Source organism: Caloenas nicobarica, chromosome 19 (genome assembly GCF_036013445.1).
Source record: "Caloenas nicobarica isolate bCalNic1 chromosome 19, bCalNic1.hap1, whole genome shotgun sequence".
Taxonomy (NCBI): domain Eukaryota; kingdom Metazoa; phylum Chordata; class Aves; order Columbiformes; family Columbidae; genus Caloenas; species Caloenas nicobarica.
In genome coordinates, this window is record NC_088263.1 from 626,150 (window position 1) to 653,804 (window position 27,655).

General features: G+C 49.9%; 1 protein-coding gene and 1 pseudogene across 1 annotated transcript; one reads left to right on the forward strand and one right to left on the reverse strand.

Moving 5' to 3' along the window:
- On the forward strand, positions 1–26,458 carry DPP7 (dipeptidyl peptidase 7). The gene is made up of 13 exons (XM_065648775.1): positions 1–143; positions 393–506; positions 3,959–4,098; positions 4,810–4,973; positions 6,780–6,915; positions 10,489–10,570; positions 12,232–12,398; positions 13,601–13,661; positions 21,472–21,590; positions 21,673–21,829; positions 22,134–22,198; positions 23,008–23,078; positions 23,642–26,458. Exons 1-13 carry the CDS (start codon positions 65–67, stop codon positions 23,781–23,783), a joined length of 1,497 nt encoding a protein of 498 aa, XP_065504847.1. The 5' UTR covers positions 1–64; the 3' UTR covers positions 23,784–26,458.
- Positions 14,495–20,837, reverse strand: LOC135996696 (kelch-like protein 9; annotated as a pseudogene).
- Positions 26,459–27,655: the final 1,197 nt, after the last annotated feature.

A 27,655-nucleotide genomic window follows, 5' to 3' on the forward strand; every position in this document is an offset into this window, starting at 1 on the left:
GATCATGTGACCAGCTGCCCGGGGTTCCCGCGCGGGCGGCCGGGCCGTGCGCTGGGTGGTTGCCATGGGAACGCGGTGGCCGCTCCTGCTGCTCCTCCCGTCGCTGCTGCTGCTGCCGCTGCCGGCGGCCGCTGCTGCTCCCGGTGGGTGCGCCGAACCGTCCCGGCCCTGCCACGGGACCCACGGGCCGCCCGGGGCCGAGCCCGGCGTGGGCCCCTCCAGCCGGCCTCCCTGGGCCCCGGACGGGGCCTCGAACCGGCCGCCCTGGGCGGGAGCCCCCAGCCGGCCGGGGAGCGCTGGGCGGGTGCCGCGGGCTCCCCCGGGCCCGGTTACCGGCGCTGGGCCGGGCCGGCCCGGTTGCCCGTTTCCGTGTGGTGACGGTTCCGCTCCAGCCGCCCGGGCGGCGGGGCCGGGCCTGCAGGAGCGGTTCTTCCAGCAGGTGCGGGACCACTTCAGCTTCGGGCCCAGCGGCAACGAGACCTTCCCGCAGCGGTTCCTGCTCTCAGGTGGGTCCTGGGGGTTGTGCTGCCCAAGCTGCTCCCAGCCCCGCATGGCGGTGCCGGGACCTTGCTATGGCTCGGGTTTGAATTTCTGTCTGTGTGCCACCCGCTCCTGCCCCGAGCAGAGAACCCCTCGGCTGGGTGCTCAGAGCTGCACCGAGCAGCCAGGAGTCGGTCTGAGCTGAGCGCCGGTGACTCCGGTGTCGTCCGTGTCCTCCCGGTCAGTTTGTCCCTCTGGCCGCGGGCTGTGGGCTGCGGGTGTGGGACCGACCTCCCTGCAGCTGGAGAGCACTAAAAGCAGCAGCCGTGTGAGGCTCACACCAGGGCCGGCTCTGAGCGTGTGTGTCTTCAGGTGGCCCCAGCCTTGACACGGAGAACTAAACTGAACAGCAATGTCAATTATACTGTTAAGCGGCATTCTTTATTTTATCAGTGCTGGGGAACTCCAGGGATCATCCTCCATAAGTGCTCCCAAGACTGGATGCGCTTGCGTTGCTTATATTCATGTAAATATTACATATGCATTACAATTTTTGAAAATTTTGACATACAATACATCTATATTAAGAAACAATTAATGATATTAGTTATAATTGTTCAGTTTCTTACTTACAATACATCTATTAACTATTAGTTAAATATAAGCTAAGCACTCTGCTTCTAAACAATGTATCACTTAATCTTCTGTCTCCTTCTTGTCATGCAGAAGGATCTAAAACTTGAAAAATATCCCCTCGTTTTGCAGGTGGTCAGAAAGCATTTATCTCATGACAATTGGTTAATGACGGGTATGTCTTTTAATCACAGTATACATGAATTTGGCAGCTTCTCTTCAGCATCTCTTACAAGTGCAGCTCAGTGCTCTTAATGCTGCAGGAAAAACAAATAGTGACCTCAACATTGCACTCTGTACCCATCATTCTTAGGAGTGAAGATAACTCCTCTTGGGTCAGTGTTTTGCATTATTTAAAACCCTGCACCTTTAGATAGCTTAAGCCGTGCTGAACAATGAGGGCATCCAGCAAGGAGCCGGCAGTATCCTCCTTTCTTTCTAGCCAAATAACGAGTTATCTTCTGTGCACCAGACAGGGAGAGGAGGCTTGTCTGAACAGCATGTGACCTAAAAGACAGCAATTTCAGTAACCACTGTCGCATGTTTTTCAATCCTGCCTGCTCAGAGGAATCCGGGAGAGAACAAGGGTGGAGCTGTGAACAGCAGCAGCGCAGAGCGGCCCAGCCTGGGGCTGAACACACGGCATCTCCCTTCTCCGCATCACCAGTTACTCTGCAGCTTGTTCAGCACCCGCACCCAGTCATAGATGTTTCACCAAGTGTGAATTCCTGGATCAGTTCAGCCCAGAGATATGGGAACACCAGCGACTTTTGATAGCTTACTCAAGGCTGAAATGTCACTTATTAAGTGGCCATTTTTGAACAGAACTTTAGGATCACCTAGTTGTGCTGCATTTCATAACTTTTGTTTTCTTTTCAAAGTGTTGTTTTATCTGTGTGTCCTGGGCAGAGCCGAGTGATATTTCTGAGAAACAAAACATTAAGATCGCATTTCTGCTGGTTTGCAAATAATTTTTCACTCAAAAATCCTGTGAGAAGTTCCATTCCCCTCTACTGCTTCTTGTGCAATATGAGACTTTTCACATTATCAGTGAGAACTTGAAGGAGACTGTTATTTCACAACCAGGCATCTGACTGTCTGGAGGTTAGCTGGCAGTTCCCCAGGATTTCAGTCTAGAAATAGATACCTTTTTAAGCAACCCGTCTAGTTTGGTTTTGGCTCCCATGAATGGTTGTTTACTCCAGGAGCCACGAAGCATTTCAGATGAAAAGCCAGAATAAAGACAGCACTTGAGCTTCCTACCTGGTACCTGGAGCAAATGCAACACAGTCAGTCAGGCTCTTTGTTAACAAAGAGCAGCAGTTTTGCTCACGAAAAGTTTCAAACCCATTTCCAAGCCAGATCCTGCTTTGGCAAGTCAGTGTTGAGAATACCAAGAATTAAATTCACATGTAAATAGCAATAGCCTTGTGTGACATGTGCAGCGGTGTCCGTATGGCAACCGTTGTTGGAGGGTCCCTGTGGATGATGTGGCAATGCATTGAAATCAACATTTAACTGATGGTCTGTTGTTGAAGAAAGCTATTTATTATCCCTCTTAATTCCTGTGCAATTTAAGATAAGCTAAAACCGAATGTTTGTTAAAGTCAGCAAGCATTAAAGCAACTATTTGTTAGATAAGCAAGTGCTCGTGTCATCGGGCAGCTTGTCCTGCCAGGCACAATTTGCCTTCAGTTATAAACAGATCAGAGGATGAAGCACACCATATGTCATCATATATATATGTGTTATGTCATATGATAAATATATATGTGTGTGTTACATATATAACATATATCAGCAGCAGCATATCCTGGGCTGCATCCTCAGCAGCATGAGCAGCAGGTTTGGGGGGACCCTGCCCCTCTGCCCCGCTCTGTGAGCGCCCCCGCAGTGCTGGGCCAGCTCTGGGTCCTCAGCACAGGACACACATGGACCTGCTGGAGAGGGGCCAGAGGAGCCCCAGGAATGATCCGAGGCTGGACCAGCTCTGCTGGGAGGACAGGCTGAGAGAGTTGGGGGGTTCAGCTGGAGAAGAGAAGCTCCGGGGAGACCTTAGTGCGGCCTTTCCGGACTTAAAGGAGAAAGATGGAGAGAGATGTTTTACCAAGGCCAATAGTGACAGGACAAGGGGTGATGGTTTTAAACTGAGGGTGGATTTGGATTGGACGTAAGGAAGAAATTTTTTATGATGAGGGTGGTGAGATACTGGGCTAGGCTGCCCAGAGAAGCTGTGGATGCCTCATCGTGGAAGCGTTTGAAGTCAGGCTGGTCTGGGGGAAGGTGTCCCTGCCTGTGGAAGGGGGCTTGAACTGGATGATCTTTGAAGGCCCTTTCCAACCCAAACCATTCTGTCATCTGTGATCTGCAGCTCGGCTCTACGTTACACATCAGAGCAGAAGCAGCAGAAAGATGCAGGCGATTCCCTGACATCCGTTTTGTGGGAAAAGTGTTTTGGGATGAGTTGGGCCGAAAAGGGTATATAAGTAGGGAATTGCTCTTTTGGGAGGCAACTGTTTCCAAATGCCTTCCAGAACTTGAGATTTTGGGGATTTTAAGGCAGAAGTGGAAGTTCCAGGCCATGTGCTGATCTCACGGAAGCTCTTATTTTCCCCACTCAAATGAGAGATTTCTCTTGCCTGGCCTTTCTAACACCTTCGTGCCCTGGCTCAGGTCTTAGGGATGAGCCTGTTCACCATGTTCTTCCTTGTTAAGCTCCTGCCCAAAGTCACCGAAAGTAGACTCATTTCATGATCATGTGTGTTTTTGTTTCGGTGGTGGGGTTTTTTTCTTGGTTGGGTTTGGGTTTTGGTATTGTTTAACTTTCTTCTGTCAATCGTCTCAGCAAAGTTCTGGAAGAAAGGATTTGGACCCATCTTTTTCTATACTGGCAATGAAGGTGACATCTGGATTTTTGCTCAGAACTCCGACTTCATATTTGAATTAGCAGAGGAACAGCAAGCACTTGTGATTTTTGCTGAGCATGTGAGTATTTTACTCATGCATACTATAGAGTCTTGTCCTTTTCAGTATTACCAAATTCAGCTTTCTGTAGGTCTGGAAAAATACTAACATCTCTTGCTGTGAAGCTGAAGTACACCTGCTGTAAGCTTTCTCCCCATGGTAGCAGCTTTTTACATAACCATGGCTTCTGAAGTTTTTTCCTATGCCTACCAGCAATCCAGGACACAGACTACTGTTCCAGTAAAACCTACACCATCGTGTATTTACTTTAGAACAGTGCTTTTGTTAGGAGTTTCCACAGGCCTTGAACTCCACACTGGACTAGAAAGCTATTTTGTTTGGATAATATTTAGTCTCTCTAGCCTGTGAAGTCCCAAGCCAACCTTTCCCACACCATTCTATTAAATCTACTATTCCATAACTTATGCATGAAGAGATTACTCTGTTCCCTTTTCTAGTTGGGGCTTTCGGGAGAGAGACACATTGCCAAGGGCCCACTTGGCACCCACTGAAGTTGTCATGGAGTGCCCATCCTCTCCAGGGTATGACCTGAAAGTCTCTGTTTATCAGATGCAGGAGACAAGGCACTTCCTCAGTTACAAACAAACTGGAGGACACCGTGTATTCTGTTATCGTTCATGTTTGTGTACACTTACCCCAGTTCTATAGTGAGAAAAGAGAAGACCCAGACCTGGACACCAGCGTTTCAGCAGCATCTCTCTTTCCTTTCAGAGGTACTATGGGAAGTCTCTTCCATTTGGACTTGAGTCAACACAGCTGAAGAACACCGGTCTGCTCACCATGGAACAAGCCCTTGCTGACTATGCAGTGCTAATTACTGAGCTTAAGCAGCAGTACGGTGCTGCAGACTGTCCTGTCATTGCTTTTGGAGGCAGGTAAGGATTGTGTGCTCCTTCCCGTCTCTGCCTCCTTTCCCAGCCACAGTCGTGCTGTTCTCATAGATCTGTTTGGCTCTCAAGCAAGTTCTAAAGGCTGAGCTTTACACTATCGGATAGAGAGCAGATCCACCTGTGCCTGAGCTCCCAAGAGCTCATCACCAGGTCCCAGTCAGCTCTCCCATGAAGAATTAGTGTTGGTTGTGATTTTTTTGGGGAAGTACCACTGACTGGATGTTTCTAGGCATCTTCAATGTATGCCAGCCAGATCTTCAGAAAATGAGAAATTCCTCCTGCATGATAAGAACATTTTACAATGGAAATACAAGCAACTAAAAATTGGTGAAATATTCTTTCCAGGGGCTACCCAGCTTTTTACTAAACACAGTTTCTTTAGCAACATCCACCCATTTTCCTTGTAGGCTTCTTTGTAATTCTGCTCTCCAACCTGCTGCTTGGTTGCTCCTGGCTTCCCAGCAGAAGTCCTTCCCTAAAGCACTTGCTGTGTTGCAGCTCCGAGCTGTGTTGATGCAATGTCGTTGTCTCTTGAGTGGCTCCCCACACTTATAGTAGAGCGTTGCTTCCCTCTAAAAGGCTTCCACTGAGTGCAGGGCTTCTAATTCAGCTGAGTGAGCTAACAAGCACTGGAGCTGACAGTTGTCATTAAGCTTCCAGCTCACGGTGGTGGTGATGGGCCTGTTATCTCGGGGGTGTTTGTGCTGTGGCTCTTAGGCCAGCAGTGGGTGTCAGCGGGGCAGGGGGGCTCAGACAGCCTGCATTGTGTACATCAGCGTTCAGTCCACAGCAGCCCCGAACAGCACTAAACCCACATGAAGAATGCTGCAACACAGCAGTGCCGGAGCAGCACAGCATCTCCCATGGCAGGAGAAAGAGCCCTCTTCTGTGGCTTATAACTTGGCCAAACTTTAACCTGAAATTACTTGTAACAGGCTTCAACTAATGTCTGTTTCCAAGACCGGGGTTAGAGAAATGCACATTTCTTTACATGTGGGTGATATGGAAATGATATTTACTGCAACCACTTGAGGTGGTGGGGAGGGAGACTTGAATACCTGTAAGCCTGAAGTCAGACTGGGCGTTACCTGTGTTTTGGGGATGTCATTTGCCACCCCCAGGAGTAACCGCAGAGTAACTCCACAAACATCAGCATATGAATGAATTTTGTCCCCTTGAGTTTTTCTAGCAACCCTTGATATACCTGCAGATTGTGGCCTTGACACCAAGGTGTCTTTGAGGTTTTCTGTGGTATTTGTTAATGTCTTCCTTTCCCTCCATCAGTGCTGATCATCTATGCAGCTGTTATTTGGGGAATACTCTCCACTTTGCAGCACTAGGGAGGGCTGTGTGTTCTGTAGTGTTCAGGGCATCCTATGCTAAAAGCCTGGCTAGTCTTTATAATCCCGTCTGCAAAATGTGTCTCCTTCCCCCATTGAACAGCTTCACTTGAGCCCCACTTGGTTTTGCACTGAAGCTCTCAGGGCACACTCAGGATGGGGCAGAGTTAAATCCTGAGGCAGGATTTGTGTTTGGCTGCAGAAGAAAACTGAGCTGCTGTGTTCCCACCGGAGCTGGCTTGAGCAAAGGCTGGTAAGAACACATTGTGTGCTGCTCGCTGGCCAGAACTGGATCTTTTTACGTGAGGATGGCATCGACTAGCTATGCATAAACTTCTTGTTGCCTTGAGTTAGGTGAGCCTGTGAATGCTGGCCTGAACTTTCAGGTTACTATGTTATAAGCTGTCTGTTAGAGGAAATATTAATAAGTCTCTTGTCTCTCCTGTGGCAGCTACGGAGGAATGCTGAGTGCTTACATGAGGATGAAGTACCCAAACATCGTGTCTGGAGCATTAGCTGCCAGTGCTCCTCTGCTGTCTGTGGCTGGGCTTGGAGACCCCACGCAGTTCTTCAGAGATGTAACAGCAGTAAGTCACATCTCTTTTGAGGAGCATTGTTTTTTTCCTTTAAGGAGGCTGGATGTTTTTCCTTTTCTGTGTGTTTGAACATATGTCTTCACAGCGTCAGTGCTGGGCAGAGAACACAGTTGAATGGGAAGCTGGAAGGAGCAGCAGCAGCTGCAGATGTGATGCTGAGCTCTGCCGTAGCTGTGGCACCAGGCCCAAAGGTGTTGGTCTGTTGAGCAGCACAATTCAGTTCCAGCACTTCTAGTACCACTAAGGATTCACTTTTCCATTTCTAGTGACTTGATCGTATTACAGCCTGAAAGCTTTCCCTTGTGCCTGGCTGAACCCCCTTTGGGTAATTTATTCTTCAGATTCTCTCCCAAAATGCTGTATTTCGCATTGACATCAATACCCAGAGGAAGGTGGTATTGCTTAGAACTGACTTAGTTCATAAGGAAAGAAATGTACTACCTGATAGTACCGAAAACTTGCGATAGTGTCTGTTTTGCCTCTTTTTCAACACGAGTTTCTAGATTTGGCTGACACAGATGGCTTTGCATGAACTACCTGTGTATGAAACTTGTGGTCTTTTTGCTCTTATTTACATATATAAAAACCTTATTTCAATGCAGAGACTTAAAAGACAGATAGCATTACCGGTAAGTGTAAAGAAGAGACTATCATATGAAAATAAACACAACAGCATTAGAAACTCTAACTGTATAAGAAAATAAAAGACATCTTATCTTAAAATTATGTGTTTTAAAACAAAAAATGTAATGGTACATAATCATCTAACGGGTCCTGCAGTGGGAATGCTTCCCTGGTTGAAGTGAATTCCTTCTCAGAAGCCCTTTCCAGCTGAGAGCTCAGTCTTGCTTCAGATGTGAATATGCTGTGAGTCATTAACACACCCCTGAAATTAGGGCTTTGACCTTTACATGTGAAAAAAATTTCCAATTCATTTAAAAATATGTTCTATCTGCAGTGGTAAGCCGACCTCTGGGCTGAGGAAGTAAGCACTGTGTTGTTTTCAAAGTAATTCCTTCCACTTTCAGTGTGTTCACATGAAAGCAATCTGTGCATCTGAAATCTGGATTCAATTGCCCCTCTTGGTGAGACAACCCCTGGGAGCTGTTAGAACTAATGAAGACACAAACCTTTCATGAATCATTGCAGGAGCTCTCTCCTCTCTGAGTCAGAGTGCGTTGTCTCAAAGCAGCTTTCTCTGTGACTTCTGCTGACCTTTTCCAGCTCACTTCATAAGCCTCCAGTTCAGAGGGCAAGTGAGCAAAGGGCAGAAAGCTGATATTGCATAAGGCATTTGTATAAGACTAGGTTATATATGCCAACTGCCCTACCTGCTGCAGGCAGAAAGCCCCTGTGTGAATACAGCACATAGAATCATTTCAGTTGGAAGAGACCCTCACGATCATCGAGTCCAACCATAACCTAACCTGACTCCAGCACTAACCCATGTCCCCGAGAACCTCATCGAAACGCCTTTTAAATGCCTCCAGGGATGGTGACTCCACCACTGCCCTGGGCAGCCTGTTCCAATGCCCCACAGCCCTTTCTGGGAAGAATTTTTTCCTGATATCCAATCTAAACCTCCCCTGGTGCAACTTGAGGCCATTTCCTCTCATCCTATCACTTGCTACTTGGGAGAAGAGACCAACACCCCCCCTGGCTCCAAGCTCCTTTCAGGCAGTTCAGAGATCAGAAGGTCTCCCCTCAGCTCCTGTTCTCCAGCTGAACCCCCAGGTCCCTCAGCCGCTCCCGTCACACTTGTGCTCCAGCCCCTCACCAGCCTCATCACCTCCTCTGCACTCTCTCTAGTATTTCAATGTCCTTCTTATGATGAGCGGCCCAAAACTGAACACAGGATTCAAGGTGCAGCCTCACCAGTGCCGAGTACAGTGGCACAATCACTTCTCTAGTCCTGCTGGACACACTATTCCTGATATAAGCCAGGATGCTGGTGGCCTTTTTGGCCACCTGGGCACACGCTGGCTCATGTTCAGCCACTGTCACCAACACCCCCAGGTCCTTTTCTGCCGGGCACTTTCCAGCCTGTAGCGTTCATGGGGTGGTTGTGACCCAAGTGCAGGACCCGGCACTTGCCCTTGTTGAACCTCAGACAATTGGCCTCAGCCCATCGATCCAGCCGGTGCTTCCCGTAAGGTGGGAGCTGCAGGAGCTGCTCGGGCCATCAACTTCAGATCAGTTCAGACATCTGAATAAGGTAGGATTCAAAAGAGTAAAGCTGGCAGTCTGGAGGGAGAACAGCTTTCCTTGGAATGGCTGTAATGCCTCCTGCCTCTGCAGTAGCTCCGCTGAACTGGTCCTGGGTCTGCAGGGGAGACTGGGGTGGGTGGTGGTTCCTCAGCAGGTGAGAACGGAATGGGTGGTGGTTCCTCAGCAGGTGAGAACGGAATGGGTGGTGGTTCCTCAGCGCCCTGGGCAGGGCAGCAGCCCCGCGTTGCCTCGTGGGGAGCTCAGCTGTCACAGTAGCCAGGGCAGACCTGCTCCTTTGTCCCAGGCTGATCCATCCGCACACTCCAATTAGAGCCATTAGTAGATGAAGATCAGTAAGTACATCCAGAAGGAGATTTGGAACTCCTAAATGGATGGCCAGGTAAAATGTAGAAAACTCCGCAGTGATTTCTTTAAGCCTAACTATCAGACAAAGGCAAAGTTAGGAATAAAAGAAAGGTCCCATGTTTCTTTTTAGTTGAGGTTTGGTCTTTGTAAGAAAAAGGCTTAACTAGTGATTTGTCATTACTTAACCATTGCTCTAGCAGGGCAAAGGAACCTTAAAAGAGCCCTAATAATTCTTATTATTACAAAGCACTAGTTGCCAGCAGGTCTCAAACTGACTTGTGAGCTGACAGAAGAGAAGCAGTTTGGATTGCTAGAGCCTTTAGTGACAGGAACAACTTGTTCTCCAGCATAACCAGCCATAGCTCTTCAAACACACCGTAACTGCTTTTTCAGGATCAGTAATGTTTTATCCAAGAAAAAGGACGTGGCCTTCTTGGTCAGCTGGCAGGTCGCTGGCAGGCCTAAGAAAAGCAGGTCTTGGTTCCCAAGCCAGCTCTCTGCCCTCCGTGTATAACTGACTTCTTCATGGCTCCTTCTCACAGACAGAGTGCAGATGGAAGGACGCTGTTGTGTGTTGAAAAATAAAAAATAATAAAAATAAATTTTTTTTAAAAAAATCTTTTGGGCCTAGCAGCCTGGTATGCTCTTCCCACATCCTGGCTGATGTGTCTCTTCTTGCTGCTTCATGTTCGGTCTAATGGCTCCACTAAGTGCAGAGTGTTTTGCCCAACAGCTCATCCCGTGACCTGGTGACACAGCTGCTGCTCAGTCTGAGCACTGCAGACTGCTGGCTTCTGCTGGGACCTGCTGATTGTCTGGAGGACAAGGCAGAAGTGCTGGTGTCACCGCTCCGGGAGATGCAGATGAGCTTCTGACCAGCGGGCAGTAACCTGTGTCACCTCCTGGCACTTCAGGCGGTTCTTCCCAGTGCAGCCTCCACACGGATCTCCTCTGTGTAACCCTGATCCTGTGTCTTTTCTGTCCCTTTAGGATTTTGAGAAGTCCAGCCCAGGCTGCGTCCCAGCTGTCCGCAAAGCCTTCCAGCAGATCAAGGATCTGTTCCTGAGGGGAGGTGAGGAGAACCGGCCCTGCAGACGGCTTCCCAAGGGCAGCCAGCGGGCAGGCCCGGCCGCTTGGAAAAACACTTGATTTGGTTTTACTTCAGCTAGGTCTTCAATTGGTTCAGCTAAATCAATGCAAATGCCCACCTGGCTGCCTTTTTCTGCTTGCATGATTGATTTTTGATTTAGTGAGCAGTTTCAGTTAGCGTTAAAATTAGTAACTGACACCAAAATGAATGCATCTCTGTGGAAGCTTGTACAGTGTTAATGAAACCATGTTTTCTGCACAAGTGCAAAAACACCTGCAGGTACAAAACACTTGCATTTTATGCTGGCAAAGCCTCATATTTCACCAGATATTTGTCCTCAACACCTACACCATTGACAGCTGTTCAGGTGGGTATGACAGCTGCATGGCTCAGCTCACTGGACATATCTGAGAAATACTTGGAAAGCAGTCTAGGTCTCGAAGCAGCCATCACAGCCTCCTTCGTCTCCACCTGTGGACAGTTAGGTGATGTCAAGGACAGGGACCGATGAACACCTCTGTGGTGTCTCCCAGGTAGGCCAGACCAGATAATGTGGGCCAATGCAGCATCTCCTGGGAGCCCTGCGTGGTGCTGGAACAGTCACGGTGGGTTCTTGGCCTGTCTCAAGGCCTGGTTTGGGCTGTGGTGCTGCGTGGCGGGCTCTGCGTGCTTCCGACAGCTGCTGTCGCTGCCTTGCTGCGGGGGCTGCTCCGGGAATTGCCCAGAGAAGCCAGGGGTCCAAAACCTCATTTAGCTTTGGGTCAAAGCAGGAAATACGTTACCGTTAAATAGCCCACGTCTTCAAGGTCTGTCTGGGGCCACACTTTCTGCAACAGGATGGATAAGGTGGGATTATTTAAAGCTTAGGCTCTCGAGTGAGTGCAGGTCCCAGACCTTGGGCTTCCAAGTACAGACAGCCGGGCTGTGATAGGAGCTTGTAGGGTCGCATGGGGACAGACAGGAACTGCAACTCCAAAACGTGGGGAATGAAAATGAAGGGAGTGTGTTTCCCCAGCAGAAATACAAAGGTATATGAGTGCATCTTGAAGGAATCTCTTCTAAGATAAATTTCCTGACTCCAGCTGACCTCTCTGCATGGCACTGAAGTTTGAAGGCACATCTCAGGAGTTTCTTTGTGAGGACTGTTCTTACTTGGCAATTCTTACTGCAAATGCACCCATCTCCCAGGGAGCTCTTTTTTTTTTTTCCTGACAGTTCTTCCAGCTGTTGAATCCCACTGAGACCTGTATGCTGTACCCTGCTCTCCTGCATAAGAGCTCGCCTGGGGACACTGCCCTACAGGGCACAGCAGAGCCGGCTCGCACCAAGCTGCTCTTCTCGCTGTGCCAGCCAGGACTGCTGCTGTCTCGGGGTGCTGACTCCTCTGGGCTCACCTGGGGGTGTCGGTGGCTCTGTGAGGGGCAGCCCGTGGGCCGTGGGCCACGTCAGGCCCTGGGGCTGCACCGGGAGCTGTGCCCGAATAACCATGTGTGTGCAAATTTAGCTGTAATGTGTCCTTCCCACTAGAAACCTTATCTGTGTGTTACAGCATCTCCTTATGCCTGAGTGAAACAAGATGCTGAAGCCTGGTATTATTTTCCTCTGTTGAAGCTTGTGCCTTTTTGTTTTCCTTCCTTCTGCAGCCTATGATGAAATCAGCAGCAAAATGGCCACGTGCAATAAGATCTCTACCAAGGAGGATGTTTACCAACTTTTTGGATTTGCTAGAAATGCCTTCACCATGATGGCCATGATGGACTACCCGTACAAAACCGATTTCATGGGTCACCTCCCTGCCAACCCAGTGAAGGTGAGTACCAGGACACGAGCCAGAGTCACAGTTTCTGATGTGTACCTCGGTGGGGGCTGCACGGGCTGGGATACAGTCAGACACACACATCGGTGATGGTGACACGGCGGGCACTGGTGGATGTTGCAGCACTTCCACTCTAACAGTAAATCTACGCCTTTTAAACTTCTCTGTGACGGTGACTGCTGTGTTTGCAATGCATTCCTGTAGGGCTCGTCAGGGAGGGTTTGCTGGAGCCACTCCTGCCCTGTTCTGCCTTTACCTTAGACACAAACGCCTGTGCGAACTTGTTGACTTCAGCTTTTAAACACTAAAAACGTACAGCTTTTAAAAAAATGTACTTTTGTTGTAGCCCACCTCAACACAATTTCATAAATGTCTTTTTCTTAGTTGGTAGGGATAGAGATCTAAAAATTAGGATGCTTTCTATGTATTGCCTAGGAAGATGACGTACCTCAGAATACAATGCAGAGAAATGTCTGCTGCTGTGGAGACTGGAAAACCTGTAAACTTTCAAGAAAGACAGAGATGGCAAAGTGTGGGAAAGGGGCCTGGTTCTTCGGGGGTGACAAAGATTTCTCAGATACCAGCTCCTTTTGAAGGTCCCAGCTCTGAACCCAGATCACCAGCTGCTGTTGCAATTCTTTGTTTACTCTGGAGTGCGGTCAGGCTGGTGCTGCTGCTCTCTGCACTGCAGCTCGCCACGCTGATGGGACTTGATTTACCTCTGGCCTTGTGGCATTTATGGTTTGAGTCCTACCCGGAGCAAAATGCATCCTGTGCAAGAGTTCATACGGGCTACGCTGTGCTGGGAGTCAGGAGATGCTGTCTCTGGCTCCACTGGGCAACCAGCTTAACAACCTGTAAAATGGAAATAATTATTCTACCCTCCCTTGAGGAAGGCGTTAAAATATTCTGATTGTAGGAAGAAGGAACTGTTGTGTATCACTGTGGCCTCTCCACAGCTGCTTAACTTGCTAAGGGAACTGTTTGTCCTGGCCCTGTCTCCTCGTCTCTATGTATTTTGTTGCTAAAAGGGAGGAAAAACAAACAAACAATCAAAAAAACCTCTTGCATTAGGCCCTTGGAAAGCTGCTGAACCATAAAATGTGTGATAATTTGAATGAATCTTCCAGCTTAACCCTTCTGTGGAGTTGAGACTGTTAACTGTCTGCAATTTACTTGTAATGTGTCTCATCCAGGTCGGCTGTGAACAAATCCTTACCCACACAGACCCAATTCAAGGCCTGGCTGCTCTTGTTGGTGAGTTAGTAGTATCAGTTTTGTCTTTTATTTCACACGCTCTTTTCTAGAAGGACCTGTAAGCAGAGCCATTGTGTTGTGGTGGGGCTGGGTGTCCTGGGAGCTGGTCTGACTCCATCTCCCACGGGGACGTTTTGCTCCATATTGGCTTTGTCTGCTGGGGTGTCCTGTGGTGGCCCATGGGTTCATTCTTTCACCTTTCCAGACTTATCCTCATCAGGTTTTTCAGCCCTTGCAGCCCCTTAGCCCATTTATTGTCTGTGAAATGTGGACTTCTAAGGTACCTGCTTCTTTTCTAAAAGTTTACCCATACTCTGGTTCAAGCAGTCACAGGTTCAATGCACATCCACTGAAGGAAATCTTCTGCTCTGCTTGTTGAGGACAAGGTTGGCATCACAGTGCCTTACAGTCTTAAGCCAGTGGCAAGACAGACTTAAATACATTGTGTATATTTATTTCTGTGAGTCCTTAATTTGCCAGCCAGCAGTGTTTGTAAGGAAATTATTAGAGACTGAATTCAAAGCTCTTTTGAAGACTTCCTCATAAAATCTCTCAAGTTGCTCATTAAAAATAAGTTCTATATTGGTCATTATTCAGAAAAACAGGTTCTGAATGACAAAAAATTGATTTAAGGAATTCTTATGGGTTTAATGCAGCTTAGTAGGATTGGGAACTAATGCTTTTTTTGCAAATTATACATGTCACCATGACAGCACCCAGTCAAACATTCCAGTTCAAATTACTGCTAAGGGTGTTTGGCTGGCAGCTCCCAGAGTTGTTAAAACACTCATGTCTTGGCAAACACTGTAAGATCTGCTTGACATATTCACATCCTACTTCTTTTCTGAGACAGAGTGGGATTCTTGTTCCTTTGCGATGAACAAGCCGAGGGCAGATTTCTTTGTCCTGCCTTCAGGGGAGCACTTTGTGCCTCTGCCCATCTCCGCAGCTGCATTCATGTGGGACAGTTTAATCATGCAAGAGGCATGATCCACCAGAGCTTTGGGCAGGGGACTGGCTTTCTGCCATACCCGCCCCTCCGTGTCGTACAGGAAAACACTGGCTTCTTTCTGCATGTGCTGCAGCAACGCACCTCCCGTGAGGTAGAGCACAGACCCGTGGGCTGTGATGCTGAACTGGCAGCAGTTGAACGGGAACAGCGTGAGCGTTGTCCACTGGTTGCTTCCAGGACAATAATACTCGGTCTCATGGACGTGGATCCATTCCTCCACCTGCAAAGAACCAGACCAATGCTCAACCACTGCCCTGAGTGGGCATCACTGTCACGTCAGGCTCACTTGGTTCATGAGAAAGGAAACCAGTGTCTCAACAGCTATTTGAATACCATGGGACTCAAGGTGCCTGATTTTTGATCCACGTTCAGCAATCAGAGCCTCAGAAGAAACTGAACAAAATACCAGGATGGCTTTAAAGGAGCTTTCTTGGTAAATCAGAGGAGTGAGCTGAGCAAGGTGCCGCAGCGGCCTGTGGGAACTGGAATAGCCCAAGTCCTGCCTGCTGTCCACACATTTAACACATGATGAAGGAAACAATCTAAAGAGGGCTATATTGCACTGAGTTGTGGACAATAACTGAGTTTGTCATCTGGAGGAATTTGATGTCAGCCTTGATGTGCAGTTTTTCTTTGTAGATTTCTATCCCTTCCTCAGCAAGCAATTAAGTGCTCTAACATGCCCGCACTCTTTCAAAAGAAACCGTACCTGTCATGGTAAAATCAGGCCAGGCCTGGAGTCTTTACACTTTCAAATGGGAATTGCTGAATGGTCTTTGAAAACTCAGTTCTCTTGGCTTCAGGGAATGGGATTCCCCTCGAGTAAGTCTTTTAGTGCCTGTCAGGTCTCCTCCCAGCAGGCTGGGCACTGCTTTTCCTCTTCAGAGATGGGAAATACAGCTTTGAAGAGACTTCATTTGCATTCCAGGACTTAAGCCCATCTTTCCTTTAGGAAAGGGTTTTAGTCTAAGCTACTGTCATCACTGCAGTCCATTCCTCTTCCCGTCTGCTGGTGTTTTGCCCCGGCTCAGCTCAAACGAGGGAAATCAGGTGGTCAGTGTGTTTGGGGCAGGAATGTGACCAGTTTTACACTCAGGTTTACCTGTGTTAGCAGGCTGTGCCTCCACCGTATGTTTTCTCTGTTTAAAAAAATGCTTTGAACAGCCTTTATATTCTAGAAGATAGAGTGTGACAACAAGGCAGCTTCTAATGCGCCTGACTGTAATGACAGACGGTTCATAAGCAAATTGGCCTGACTTGCGACTGTGCCAGTCCACTGAGGGCCCAAAAGCAATGGAGTTACTGGTCAACCTGTTGGAATAAACCGGTCAGGGCCTAGCAACACAGAGACCCCCATTTGAGATCAGACTGGGGATTATGAGAGCAAACAAACTTACTCCTTTCAGTGTCCTTCCTCCAACGCAAAAGATCCTGTCCCTGACTGCAGCCATCCCGTGGTCACAGCGGGCAAACGCCATGGGGCTGCTGCCAACCCAGCGTCGGAGCCGAGGGAGGTAGCTGTAAGTGTCTCGTAAGGTTTTGCCCCCAGAGAAGCCCCCTAGACGGAAAGGAGAAGTCTTGAAAATGTATCCATCGTCTTCTCTGACATCCAGCAAACGTTCTGCTAGCACCAGCAGAGCTGATTGTTTTTTTCTTTAAACTACCTAAGAAGCTCAGGTTAAAAATTCCACACCATTATGCAAAGCTGATGCAGTGTGAAATTTAAAACCTGAGCTTCTTAGGTATTTTAAAGAGGGGGAAAAAAAAAAAAACCAAACCAGTAACCCACACAGTTCCAGTTCTTTTTGTAAATAGTCTTCCACAAAAGATTTTTCAATAAAGTTCTTGGGGTATTTCAGGTGTAACCAGGAACAGCTTTACTCAGGGAATCTGCTTCTAGCACGCGCAGTCACAAAATGGTGCTTTGAAAGAAAAGCGTTCAAAGCTTTTTTCAGAGCCAATCTGTGAGTGCTGCTGTTATTTACTGTGCACTCACTCGTGTATTTCAGGGGTGCAATATAAAAAGCTCCGTGCAGAAGGAAGGTGCTGCTGTGGGAAAGGTCTCCACCTGCCTCTTTCTGCATGTGGACACTGTCTGCGTGGAGCTTGTGTTGAAATCTTGCACCAAAGGGAATGCTCTGAATTGTTGGGTTTGCTTGGGCAGGGCTGTGGGCTGGCCAAGTCACATCTGCAGTTACCCCACTAGTTGAGAAGGAAACGCACACTAAAGGTATGTAAGATATTGTACCTGAGGGGTTCCGTGTTATCCAGCCTAGATCACTATGGTATGTTTGAAGCTCTGTGAGGCAATTTTGTCCTTGCTCTCTGGTAGGAAATGAGACCAACAAGGGTTGGCAGTGTGGGCCAGCTGAGTCCAAGCAGGGACTTGACCCTGAGCCTCAGCCATTCCCCATCTGGACCGTTACCCGTGGGCGCTGCCGGCGCAGGACCCGCGGGGCTCACCCTGGGTAGCGCAGCCCCTGTGCTGCCGTCCCGGCCCTTGGGGCCTCGGGAGGACAGTGCAGAGCTTCATCACAACTGTGCAACTGATGTTCATCTGCACTAGACCAGTACAGTGATCCCAGCTGGTCATAACCGGTTTATGATCAGGGAGCCCACAGCAATGGCAGCCTGGCCCAAGACTTGGAAGTGCAGAGGCAATAACACAAACAACATGGTGCTTTTCTTAGGAGAAACCAAAGATTATCTTTCAAGTCCAAATTAGTAGCTCCAAAAGCTAAAGATCCCACAGCAGTTTCCTGAAGTGTTCAAACCCATGCAGCTTGATTGTTAAACATCTGGCACCATCTACCAACAATCACTGTAAAGACTGAGGATCCCTCGTAGAGCAGGAGCTGTACAGGCTCAGTGGCTAAGAGCCTGCATTATACTTCTTTTAGTACAGTGCAGTAGGGTTAGTCCCACATCTCACATTCAGATTAATACCAGGGTTTAATCCTATCCACAGCACTATGGCAGCCTGCTTGTGCTTTACCTTTTCAGTCTGCCAAGCTTTGGGATTTAGCCAGGATTGCAGCGTCAAAGGTGAGCAGGGCCATGTGGACTGCAAGCAGATGATGCCACCTGTAATGGCTTGGAAAGAAAACAATTCCTGCCATTCAGGAGGGCAGTGAGGCTGTGCCAACACAGCAGGAAAGGGACACTGGAGCTGTGGGCGCAGGCTTAGACTGTGACATTGAGATGTCAGCAACCTGTAGGAAAACATGCTGCTTTCTACGAGCTCTATCACCTGAAATATAGAGGATTCCCTTGTGGGTTGTGCCTGCATGATCAGCAATAGGCGTGGGGAGAGGAGCTGCGAACTCCCACTTGTTGTCCGCAGGCTGGTACCACTCCACAGTGCGGGTGAGGGTCCCCAGCAGCGTCCCACCGCCCACGGCGAAGATGCGATCGGACAGGACATCCGCGTGGAAGCGCGTCCGCCTCTCCAGCATGCTAGCAACCTGGAGCCAGGAAGTGTTGCGGGGATCAAATCGGAAAACCTAGGATGACAGCAGATTGGTGATGGTTAGCGGAAGGAGGACGGCTGGCTTGCGTCTCCTGTGGCTTCAAGAACTGATAAACATTTTCCCCAGGCTGAGAAAGGTTTCATATTCAGACCTGGACAGGCTCAAATTCCAGTGCAGCTGGCTGATCCAGCAGTACCTCCCAGCGGAGCTGGATGCTCAGTTACAGCTTTTCTGCAGGTCTGAGGCGTCTGGGAACAGGTTGTGCTCTCAGTTTGCAGCAAGCAGGAGGTAAAACACATTGGCTTAATGAAATACCTGTTTCATACACCAGCTATAATAGCACATGTCTGCTGAAAACTGTTCCAGTGGGATTTCAACAAGCACATTTTGCATCTCTGCTACTGTTTGAACGTGTAGTAAAGAGAGCAGCTGAGCTTTGCCTGCTGCTTTTGCCCAGGGGAGGGCAGGAGTTGCCTCCCCTCATTCCTGGTGGCATCAAGGTGGGGGCACAGCCTCCCTGCTAAGGCTGGGCTTCCACTCACATCTTGTTCAGCAGTAAATACCTCCCCAACCTTGCTTTGTCAGTTGTGGTTAGAAAACCCAGGTCACTGAGCAAGGGCAGTATGTGCAGAACCACATGCGGTGAGTGCTGAGCTCGTGCCGCAGCCCGGCGGTGTCAGCATCCCTGCTCCGCTGAGCTGCCTCCGAGGCCACGGACAGAGCTGCTGTCTGCAGGGGCACGGCTGAGCGGGGTACGATGCTGAAATAGCCCCCTGGGAGCATGGGAAAGAAAAAACATGCTGGTTTTTCTGGCAAGCTCACTGAAGCCATCTAGGAAAACATAAAATGCTGCACAAGTCTTTTCACTCTCCAGGCATAAAGGGAAGGTCCTGGGAACTAAAGCAGATGTGCCTTTCAGGGGCAAAACGAAGGAAGTAGCAGTTCCCAAGGGCAACGGTAGGATTTAACCATGCCCCATGCCCCCAAGGTGCGAGTACCAGGGGACTGGGGTGGCATTCATGGGACTGATTGATTGACTGATGTGGACCTGGCTGAACTGGCACTGTGGAAGTTGCATACAGATTAGGATGACAATCTACAGTAGGAGCGAGGTGACACCAGAGCAGAACCTGATTGCTTCCCAGAGAGTTTGGCAGCTCTGTTCCTGAGGGCGCTCAGCACTGCACAGAGCGCTAAGAAATCTGAAGAGGTCGGAGATCTGTGGTGGGCAAGAGGAATGATTCCCTCCCTCCTCCCCTTCCTCACTCAGCCATTTTTCCAAGGCTGAAGGGTTCTCATGTCTTACCTCGTTTGACGGCTGCTTTCCAGTGGGATCAAATTTACCCTGTCCCCCGATGATGAAGAGAAAGTCGTTGATGATGGCGACACAGTGGTTGTACACGGGCACACAGAGCTCCCCAACCTTGTGCCAGGTGCTGCAGCTCTGGTCTGCAGCCCACATCTCTCTGCACACACCGTTGTCAGCGGTTCTGCCACCAGCAACGAGCAGCACGGTGGAACCGGAGCGGAGGCTCGTGCTCTGGGTCTGCAGGACTGGCTGAGCAAACAGCTGGGAGTGATAATTCAGAGCCTCCCGCAGATACTGGTGGCAGCCTGAACCCAGCCTCATCAGAGGCATCTCCTGGACATATCTCTGCAGATCCTGTAAAGGAATGAGAGGGAATCTTATGCGCCTTAAAATATCTGTCGCATGTTTCAGCCGTGCGCGGTCGTGCTGCAGCCAGTTCACGGCGGCTCTGAGCAGCTCCAGCTCGCTGCATCCCGCCGTGTCGGTCCTGTCTAAAATTTCACAAAGGGTTCCTCGGTCCAGTTCTTTCAAGCACTGAGGGTCAGCCAGGATCTGTTTGTAATGCTGCCCTGCATAGCACATTGCTTTCTGTCTCAACTCCACTGGGCCGAGTCTTTTAGTGATGTTAAGAACATCCATGCAGTTCTCACAGTTCAAGCAACCCTCCAGAAAGCGAAAGCACAGCTTGATCACCTCCCGAACCAGGAGGGTTTCTGCGGCTTTGAAAGTCTCCTCGATGTTCTGCAATGAGAGGTCTAGTTTGTTGGAGTAAATGAAGTTGAGAACGTTCCTCAGCCCGGCAGCACTGACGGCTTTCAGCTGGACGTGACCATCCGGGCTCCCCGCTCTTGTCAAGTTTCCAACAAATAGGATCTTGCAGTAATTACTTGCTGAGGCTAAAACAATCTTGTGGGCTGGAAAGCAAACCCCTTCAGCCTCCAGTGTCACGTCGCACAGCGCGTTCTGTGAGCGGAGGCTGCTGAGCCCCTCCAGCAGTTTCTCCACGTAGGTGTCCGACACGAGCCTCGTCGTGCTGGCCGAGCTGAGCAGCATCGCTCTGACCGGTGCGCAGCCCTGGGACAGCCCCAGGACTCTTCGCTGTGCACACTCAGTGCATCTCCTGGGCAGTCATCTGCAGCCAAACCAGTGGTTTCATGCTTTGAGGGAGCTGGGGCTGCGCTGCCCCCGCCACGGAGCCTCCAAAAGGCAGCGGCTGCAGCTTCCGCCGCGCTCAGTGGCCTCTGCGGGCGCCGGGTGCTGGCAGAGCCGCGGGGGCCGTTTGCAAGTGGAGCTCTTGCTGCTGGTTGTCACACAAAACCCAGTGTCTGTGGGTTTTACTGCGGGCTGTGGCGCTGGCAGCAGCGGGCGGCCCCGCAGAGCCACATTCCTCCTCCTCGCTATCTGGTAACTACCCATCTGCACAAAAAAGCAGCTCATTCTCCAGCAGCTCCCCAGCTATGCTTCGCTGGGCCCACTGGTCAGGAGCTCTTTCACCTCGGCAAGCCCGAACATGCCGTCTTCCCCTTCCTGAACAACAGGCAAGCAAAATCCTGTCTGTGACGTGCCACCCTCGGCCCTCTGAGTAAATGCGATGGATTCAGACAAGATCTACGTTAAGGAAGGGGGGGTGGGAAAGTCTCAGCAGTTGTGGCCCGTTCAGTTTGGAGCATTCATCTACGGTGCCGTACAGAGCCGGCTCCTGCGTGCACCTGGGCTTGGAAGTTCGGGCTCTCACAAGGGCATTGGCTTTTGGCACAAACAGGCACCTGGGAGGCTCTTGTGCTGTGGATACAGCAGAAGGGGATTACACAACCAGGCTTGAGGCCATTTAAAAGCTGTGGCATAAAGTTGGGATGGCGAGCTAGCGCTGGTGCAGCCCCGGCCAGCTCTGCCCCGGCGCCGCCGTGTGCCCGGCGGGACAGCTGCTCCTCGGCCCGCTCGGCGCCGTGAGGCTGGTGCAGCGGGCGGTGGGTGAGCGGCGCTGACCGGCCGGCTTTGTGCTGTGTTCTCACCTCGCAGGGGTGTTGTACAACTCCTCCAGCTCGGCACAGTGTTACGACATATACCAGCTGTACCAGTCCTGCGCTGACCCCACGGGCTGCGGCATCGGCTCAGACGCTGAGGCCTGGGACTACCAGGTATGTGCTGGAGACACCAACAGCTTTCACCTGCCGCCCTGGTTATCCCCACACCCCATGACAGTTCTTGTACCTCTCTTAGGTTTGCACCGAGATCAACTTAACTTTCAACAGCAACAACGTGACCGACATGTTCCCCGAGATGCCCTTCACAGAGGCCATGCGAGAGCAGTACTGCTGGAGCAAATGGCACGTCAGGCCACGAGCACGCTGGCTGCAGATAAACTTTTGGGGCGCAGGTGAGTTGTGCCAGCTGCTCGTCCCTTTCGTCACCCTGTGCTGGTCCGGCCGTGCCCCCCGTGCCCAGCTGAGCTCTGGGGGGACAGGCCAGCGAGCCCTGGCACAAACTCAGAGCCTTGTACTGCAGCCAAACAGACCCTTCTGTGCCTCCTTGAGGCAGAAGTGGAAAACCTAAAAACTGACAAGAATTTGTTTCATTCTCCCATGTTTTCTGTTCTTGGTCACGTTTGCTGCAGTAGCCAAATACATTTGGGTAAATGGGCAGGAAGGAGACCTCTCAAATGTCACCTTTCTGAATTTCAGACCTGAAAAGTGCAAGCAACATTATTTTTTCAAATGGAGACTTGGACCCGTGGGCTGGAGGTGGGGTAAGCATGTGCACTCCTGCACACCGAGCACAGAGAGCAGCTTTTCCAGGTGACACACGGCCCCCTTCTCCCTTTCAAAGCAGCACTGGTGACTCATCTTCACCCTTTTTGAGTTTCTGTAAGTGGTTGTTTTCTGCTGAATCATTCAGGAGCCTCAGGACACATTTGAATCGAGTCCATGAGCCAGGAACACTGACATAGCAAAGGTGGCTTTGCTAGTTCAGACACAGCAGGAGCCTCCTTAACCAACACCCGGGATCTGAACCACAACCTGTCATGTTTCTGTGTCCAGACGTGGGCTCGGCGCTGACAGCCAAGTGCTCCTCGCAGCCTCCGCGCTCCACTATGTGAGACCAAACACTTGCTGCAAGCAGCACCTTGAACCAGGGCATATTTTGGTTTAGGTTCAACAAGCGGTGGCAGAGCTCTAGTCTAAAATTTAAAACCAAAAATGAACCAGAGGCAGATTTTGAGTTAGTCGAGCTCCTGCTTGCAATGCACGAGTACCTTGTTTTAGGCTGGCTTGGCAACCCCAGCTGCAGGAGGAATGGGCTGCTTCGGGTGCGTGGGCCCAAAGGAGCCTGTTAACTTCAAACTGCCTGTACTGGAATAGGCTGATGGTTTTCCTCTTGGGGGAAGACAGATCATTTGGCTCATTAGGACTGTCAGCCACGCACACAATATTGGCCATACCAAGGATCCTGAGCTTTTCCTAAGTCCTGCCCAGCTCACCTTCCAGTTTTCAGAACTGATGTCCAGTTCTGCCCAGCCACTTGGTGAGAGTTTGTCTTTACTCCTTCTCCTTCCAGATAAACAGCAGCCTCAGTTCTTCACTAATTGCGCTGACCATTAAAGGAGGCGCTCATCACCTAGATCTCCGGTAAGTACTGAGCTCTCCTTTGGCTGACAAAACCCTCCTGCCCTGGGTGTTTGATCTTAGCTGGGCACAGTCCAAAGAACCAGGAGATACTGTACCTAGAGCGGACTGGATACCAGACTGTTGCAGCATAACTGTAGAACAGCAAATCTTCTTTCCCCTTACAGTGCTCTTACAGCCGTCAGGGAAGCCAGGCTCTGCAGAACTCAGCACTAAGCTCATGTACTTTCATTAGAACATGTTCTTGCACAAGGATTGGCACCAGTGCGTGGTAGCCTGTAGTGACTGGTCATGTGAAGTAGTCGAGCGTTTCTTGGCGTTAGCCAACAGCCTTCAGGCCCGGAGCAGAGAGGGCAGCAGGCACTGATGCAAGGGAGCACTCAGGATTCTCAAGGCTGCCTCCCAACCTCCTGGGGGGTGCGACACTGTCACTTGTTTTCCAGGGGATGAATATGAAAAACAAAAGAGATAATCTCTGTCCTTCAGTTTCCTGGCTTGGCTTTCCCTGTGCAAGAGGCAAAGAGCTGCTGCCCACTGCCCAGCTGACATTGCTCTGCTCTCTCTAGAGGACACAATCCAGCTGACCCCCCGTCCGTCACAGAGGTGCGCAAGCTTGAAGCGAGTATCATCAATCACTGGGTGAAATCTGCACGGATGGAAAGAACACCGGAAAAACGCTGGGAAGCTTCAGCGGGTGGGTGGCTGTGAATACGTCCGTCATAGAATCACTTTGGTTGGAAGAGACCCTCAAGGTAGTCCAGTCCAACCATAACCTACTCTGGAACAAAATCATGTCCCTAAGAGCCTCATCTCCATGTCTGTTCAACCCCTCCAGGGATGGTGACTCCCCCACTGCCCTGGGCAGCCTGTTCCAATGCCCCACAGCCCTTTGGGGAAGAAATTGTTCCCCAGATCCAACCTCAACCTCCCCTGGCGCAACTTGAGGCCGTTTCCTCTGCTCCTGGCGCTTGTTCCTGGGGAGCAGAGCCCGACCCCCCCTGGCTCCAAGCTCCTTTCAGGCAGGTCAGAGATCAGAAGGTCTCCCCTCAGCTCCTGTTCTCCAGCTGAACCCCCAGCTCCCTCAGCCGCTCCCATCACACTTGTGCTCCAGCCCCTCACCAGCTCCGTTCCCTTCTCTCAACTCGCTCCAGCACCTCAAGGGCTTTCTTGACGTGAGGGGCCCAAAACTGACCCCAGGATTCAGGGTTTGGCCTCCCAGTGCCCAGCACAGGGGACGGTCACTGCCCTGGGCCTGCTGGCCACACTGTTCCTGACACAAGCCAGGATACTGGTGGCTTTTTTGGCCACGTGGGCACACGCTGGCTCATGTTCAGCCGCTGTCAATCAACACCCCCAGGTCCTTTTCTGCCGGGCACTTTCCAGCTGCTCTTCCCTGAGCCTGCAGCGTTCATGGGGTTGTTGTGACCCAAGCGCAGGACGTGGCACTTGCCCTTGTTGAACCTCAGACAACTGGCCTCAGCCCATCGATCCAGCTGGTCTAGATCCCTCTGTATGGCCTTCCCACCCTCCAGCAGATCAACACTCCCACCCAACTTGGTGTCATCTGCAAACATACTGAGGGTGCACTCGATCCCCTCATCCAGATCATTGACAAAGAGACTAAGCAGAACTGATCCCTGTACTGATCCCTGGGGAACACCACTCATGACCAGTTGCCAACTGGATGTTGCTCCGTTCACCACAGCTCTTTGGGCCTGGCCCTCCAGCCAGTTCTTTATCCATCGCAGATACACCATCCAGGCCATGAGCTGCAGCTTCTCCAGGAGATGCTGTGGGATATGTTGTCAAAGGCCTTACTGAAGTCCAAGCACACAACATCCACAGCCTTTCCCTTATCCACTAAATGGGTCACCTTGTAGAAGGAGATCAGGTTGGTCAAACAGGACCTGCCTTTCACAAACCCATGCTGACTGGGCCTGATGGCTGGGTTGTCCTGTGTGTGCCACGGGATGGCACTCGAGATGATCTGTTCCATGACCTTCCCCAGCACCGAGCTCAGACTGACAGGCCTGGAATTCTGCAATTCTCCTTCCAGCCCTTCTTGTAAATGGGCACCACATTTGCCAACTTCCATTCAACTGGGACCTCCCCATTTAGCCAGGACTGCTGATAAATAATTGAAAGTGGCTCAGTGATCACCTCTGCCAGCTCCCTCAGCACCCGTGGGTGGATCCCATCTGGCCCCATAGACTTGTGTGTTTGTAAGTTCTGTAGCAGGTCGCCAACCATTTCCCCTTGGATTACTGGGGCTTCATTCTGCTCCCTGTCCCTGTCTTCCAGCTCATGGGGCAGGGTACCTGGAGCACAACTAGTCTTATGTTTAAAGACTCAGCCTTTGCCTTGTCCTCTGTCACTATGTTTCCCCCTGCATCCATCAGGGGATGGAGATTCTCCTTAGCCCTCCTTTTGTTGCTAATATATTTATAGCAACATTTCTTGTTCCCTTTTACAGCAGTAGCCAGGCTCAGCTCTAGTTGAGCTTTGACCCTTCTGATTTTCTCCCTGCATAACTTCACAGCATCCTTGTATTCCTGTAGAGTACCTGCCCCATCTTCCAAAGGTTATAAATTCTCCTTGTATTCCCGAGTTCCAGGCAAAGCTCTCTGTTCAGCCAGGCCGGCCTTCCCCACCTTTCTGCACATGGGGACGTCCCCAGAGCCTCCAGCTGGGGTGCGAGGCTCCCACCAGGATAAAAAAGTGTCCCACCTGCCCCTAAGAACACACTGAAGAAAAGCAAAAGGCCAAATCACTGACTGAAGCCCAAACCCCTCCGTATGGGTTTCACACTCACTTGCTCAGAATGAGATGGCATTATACTTGGTGGAAATAAAAGTGTGCCTTAAGACCCAAGATTGATCATTGTCCTGAAAAGCATGGTTGCAGGAGGCACCTGAAGGTTGAAGCAAAGTTATTTTTAGATAAAACGTAAATACTGGATGACTAGTGAAGAAGCAGAGGTGTGGTCATTACTTACCTGTGTTCCCAGGGGACTCTCCCAGTGACCAGTTGTATCTCAGCCTCATCCAGTGCTGCGGAATTGGGTGGGTTGGTTGTGTTTTCAACTTGTACAAGAGATCGCCAGTTGTTGAGCTGGAGATTTACAGCAAGTAATCCTGGTGTGTGCTGCTGTCACTCGAGATCTCCGTATTAGTGACCAGTAAAGCACACTTCCACTTGAGAAATCTTCAGGTCTTTTTAAAATAAATTACAAGTTTATTGAAGTGTGTGATATAATTTCTTTGCTTGGTAATATAACCACAGAAGATAAAAAAGGATACTTCTCACCTTTCCAGGTGGAGTAAACTCATATTTGCACATAAACAGGTGGATTCTTACCTACTGGAATGTCTATACTCCAATAAATACTAGCATAATTGCAAAAATATTAAATCCTGGCAATCAGTTGCATGCCTCAGGTGATCTATTTATAATGATTTTATGAGTTTGCAGAGGAGCCTCCGAGGGCTTATGGTACTTACACGGGCAAAGTCTCAGCGTTGTTTGGGCTCCCGGTCCATTGCTCAAACACACGGCTTTGTGTTGAGTATTTGCAGTGCGGGGCCCTCCCTGCCACACAGTGCAACTGCTTCCCAGAGCTACCATGTCAGTCACCGATGTTATTTCACAATATTCAGGTGCTGACAAAAGGGGTTTTTTTTGCATACGACCCGCTCGCCTCTTCCCTGTTCGTAAGTACAAAAGGCCAAAGCCCCTGGTCCCCAACCCCGCTGAGGAGTGCGGGGAAGAGCAGGGACAGATGGAGCCGTTTGTCAGATCTCTCAGGTGTGTACAAATGAAGGACAACATATGGAAGACCCGATTAGTCAAACTCCAGCCCCCAAAGAAAAATGCTTTAAGACTGTTAGTGAAACTACATCCTCAATATGACCCATATCTTCTCCATTTGTGCTGATAAAAACCTCGACACCTCTGCCAAGAGCTGTCAACATCCCTTTTGCTCAGACTCAAGTCAGGCTTCAGATTTTTTGCTGGAACTGCGGCTTATCCAACGCTGCCATTTGCAGCCTTATGGAGACACCAGAGCCTGGTATTCACACTCCATGCCCACAGAACCCCCAGCCTTCCTGAATTTAAATTTGCTGTACTCCAGCAATTAGTCAGGACTAGCACCACATTAAAAAAAGCAGACAGCAGTGGATGTGTCTGCAGACAGAGAGGATTACATCTTGGTTTTATTACCTTTCTAACAGCATCCTTAGCTCCCAGCAAGCAAGCAGCCTAATTAAACCAAGCCAGCAGTGCATTAGGGCAGCCAAGTTCTTTATGAGTCTTTTGGAAAGTAACCTGCAAGTCACCGCCTCTGGCCAGTGGGTTGTTTTGTGCCTTTGCATGAAGAGGCCCAGGTGCCTTTTGACCTTCCAGAAGGATTAGGGTTCTTTAATCCTCTTATAATGGACTGTACTGATCTCTTATTTTCCTCTTGCAGATAGTACTTGCCTCAAAGGAATCCACATAGTGCAAGGGACACAAATGGTTTGATTTACACAGAAGGATAAACTAAAAGTTTTCAGATGCTACGGCAAAGGGATAAATAAGAT

What these genes read in the sequence shown, in the direction of transcription:
- DPP7 (XM_065648775.1), top strand. Translation starts at nt 65, where the DNA reads ATGGGAACGCGGTGGCCGCTCCTGCTGCTCCTCCCGTCGCTGCTGCTG. An exon ending in TCCCTGCCAACCCAGTGAAG is followed by an intron (nt 12,399 to 13,600) that starts GTGAGTACCAGG and finishes TGTCTCATCCAG; the next exon opens with GTCGGCTGTGAACAAATCCT. An exon ending in AGGCCTGGCTGCTCTTGTTG is followed by an intron (nt 13,662 to 21,471) that starts GTGAGTTAGTAG and finishes CTCACCTCGCAG; the next exon opens with GGGTGTTGTACAACTCCTCC.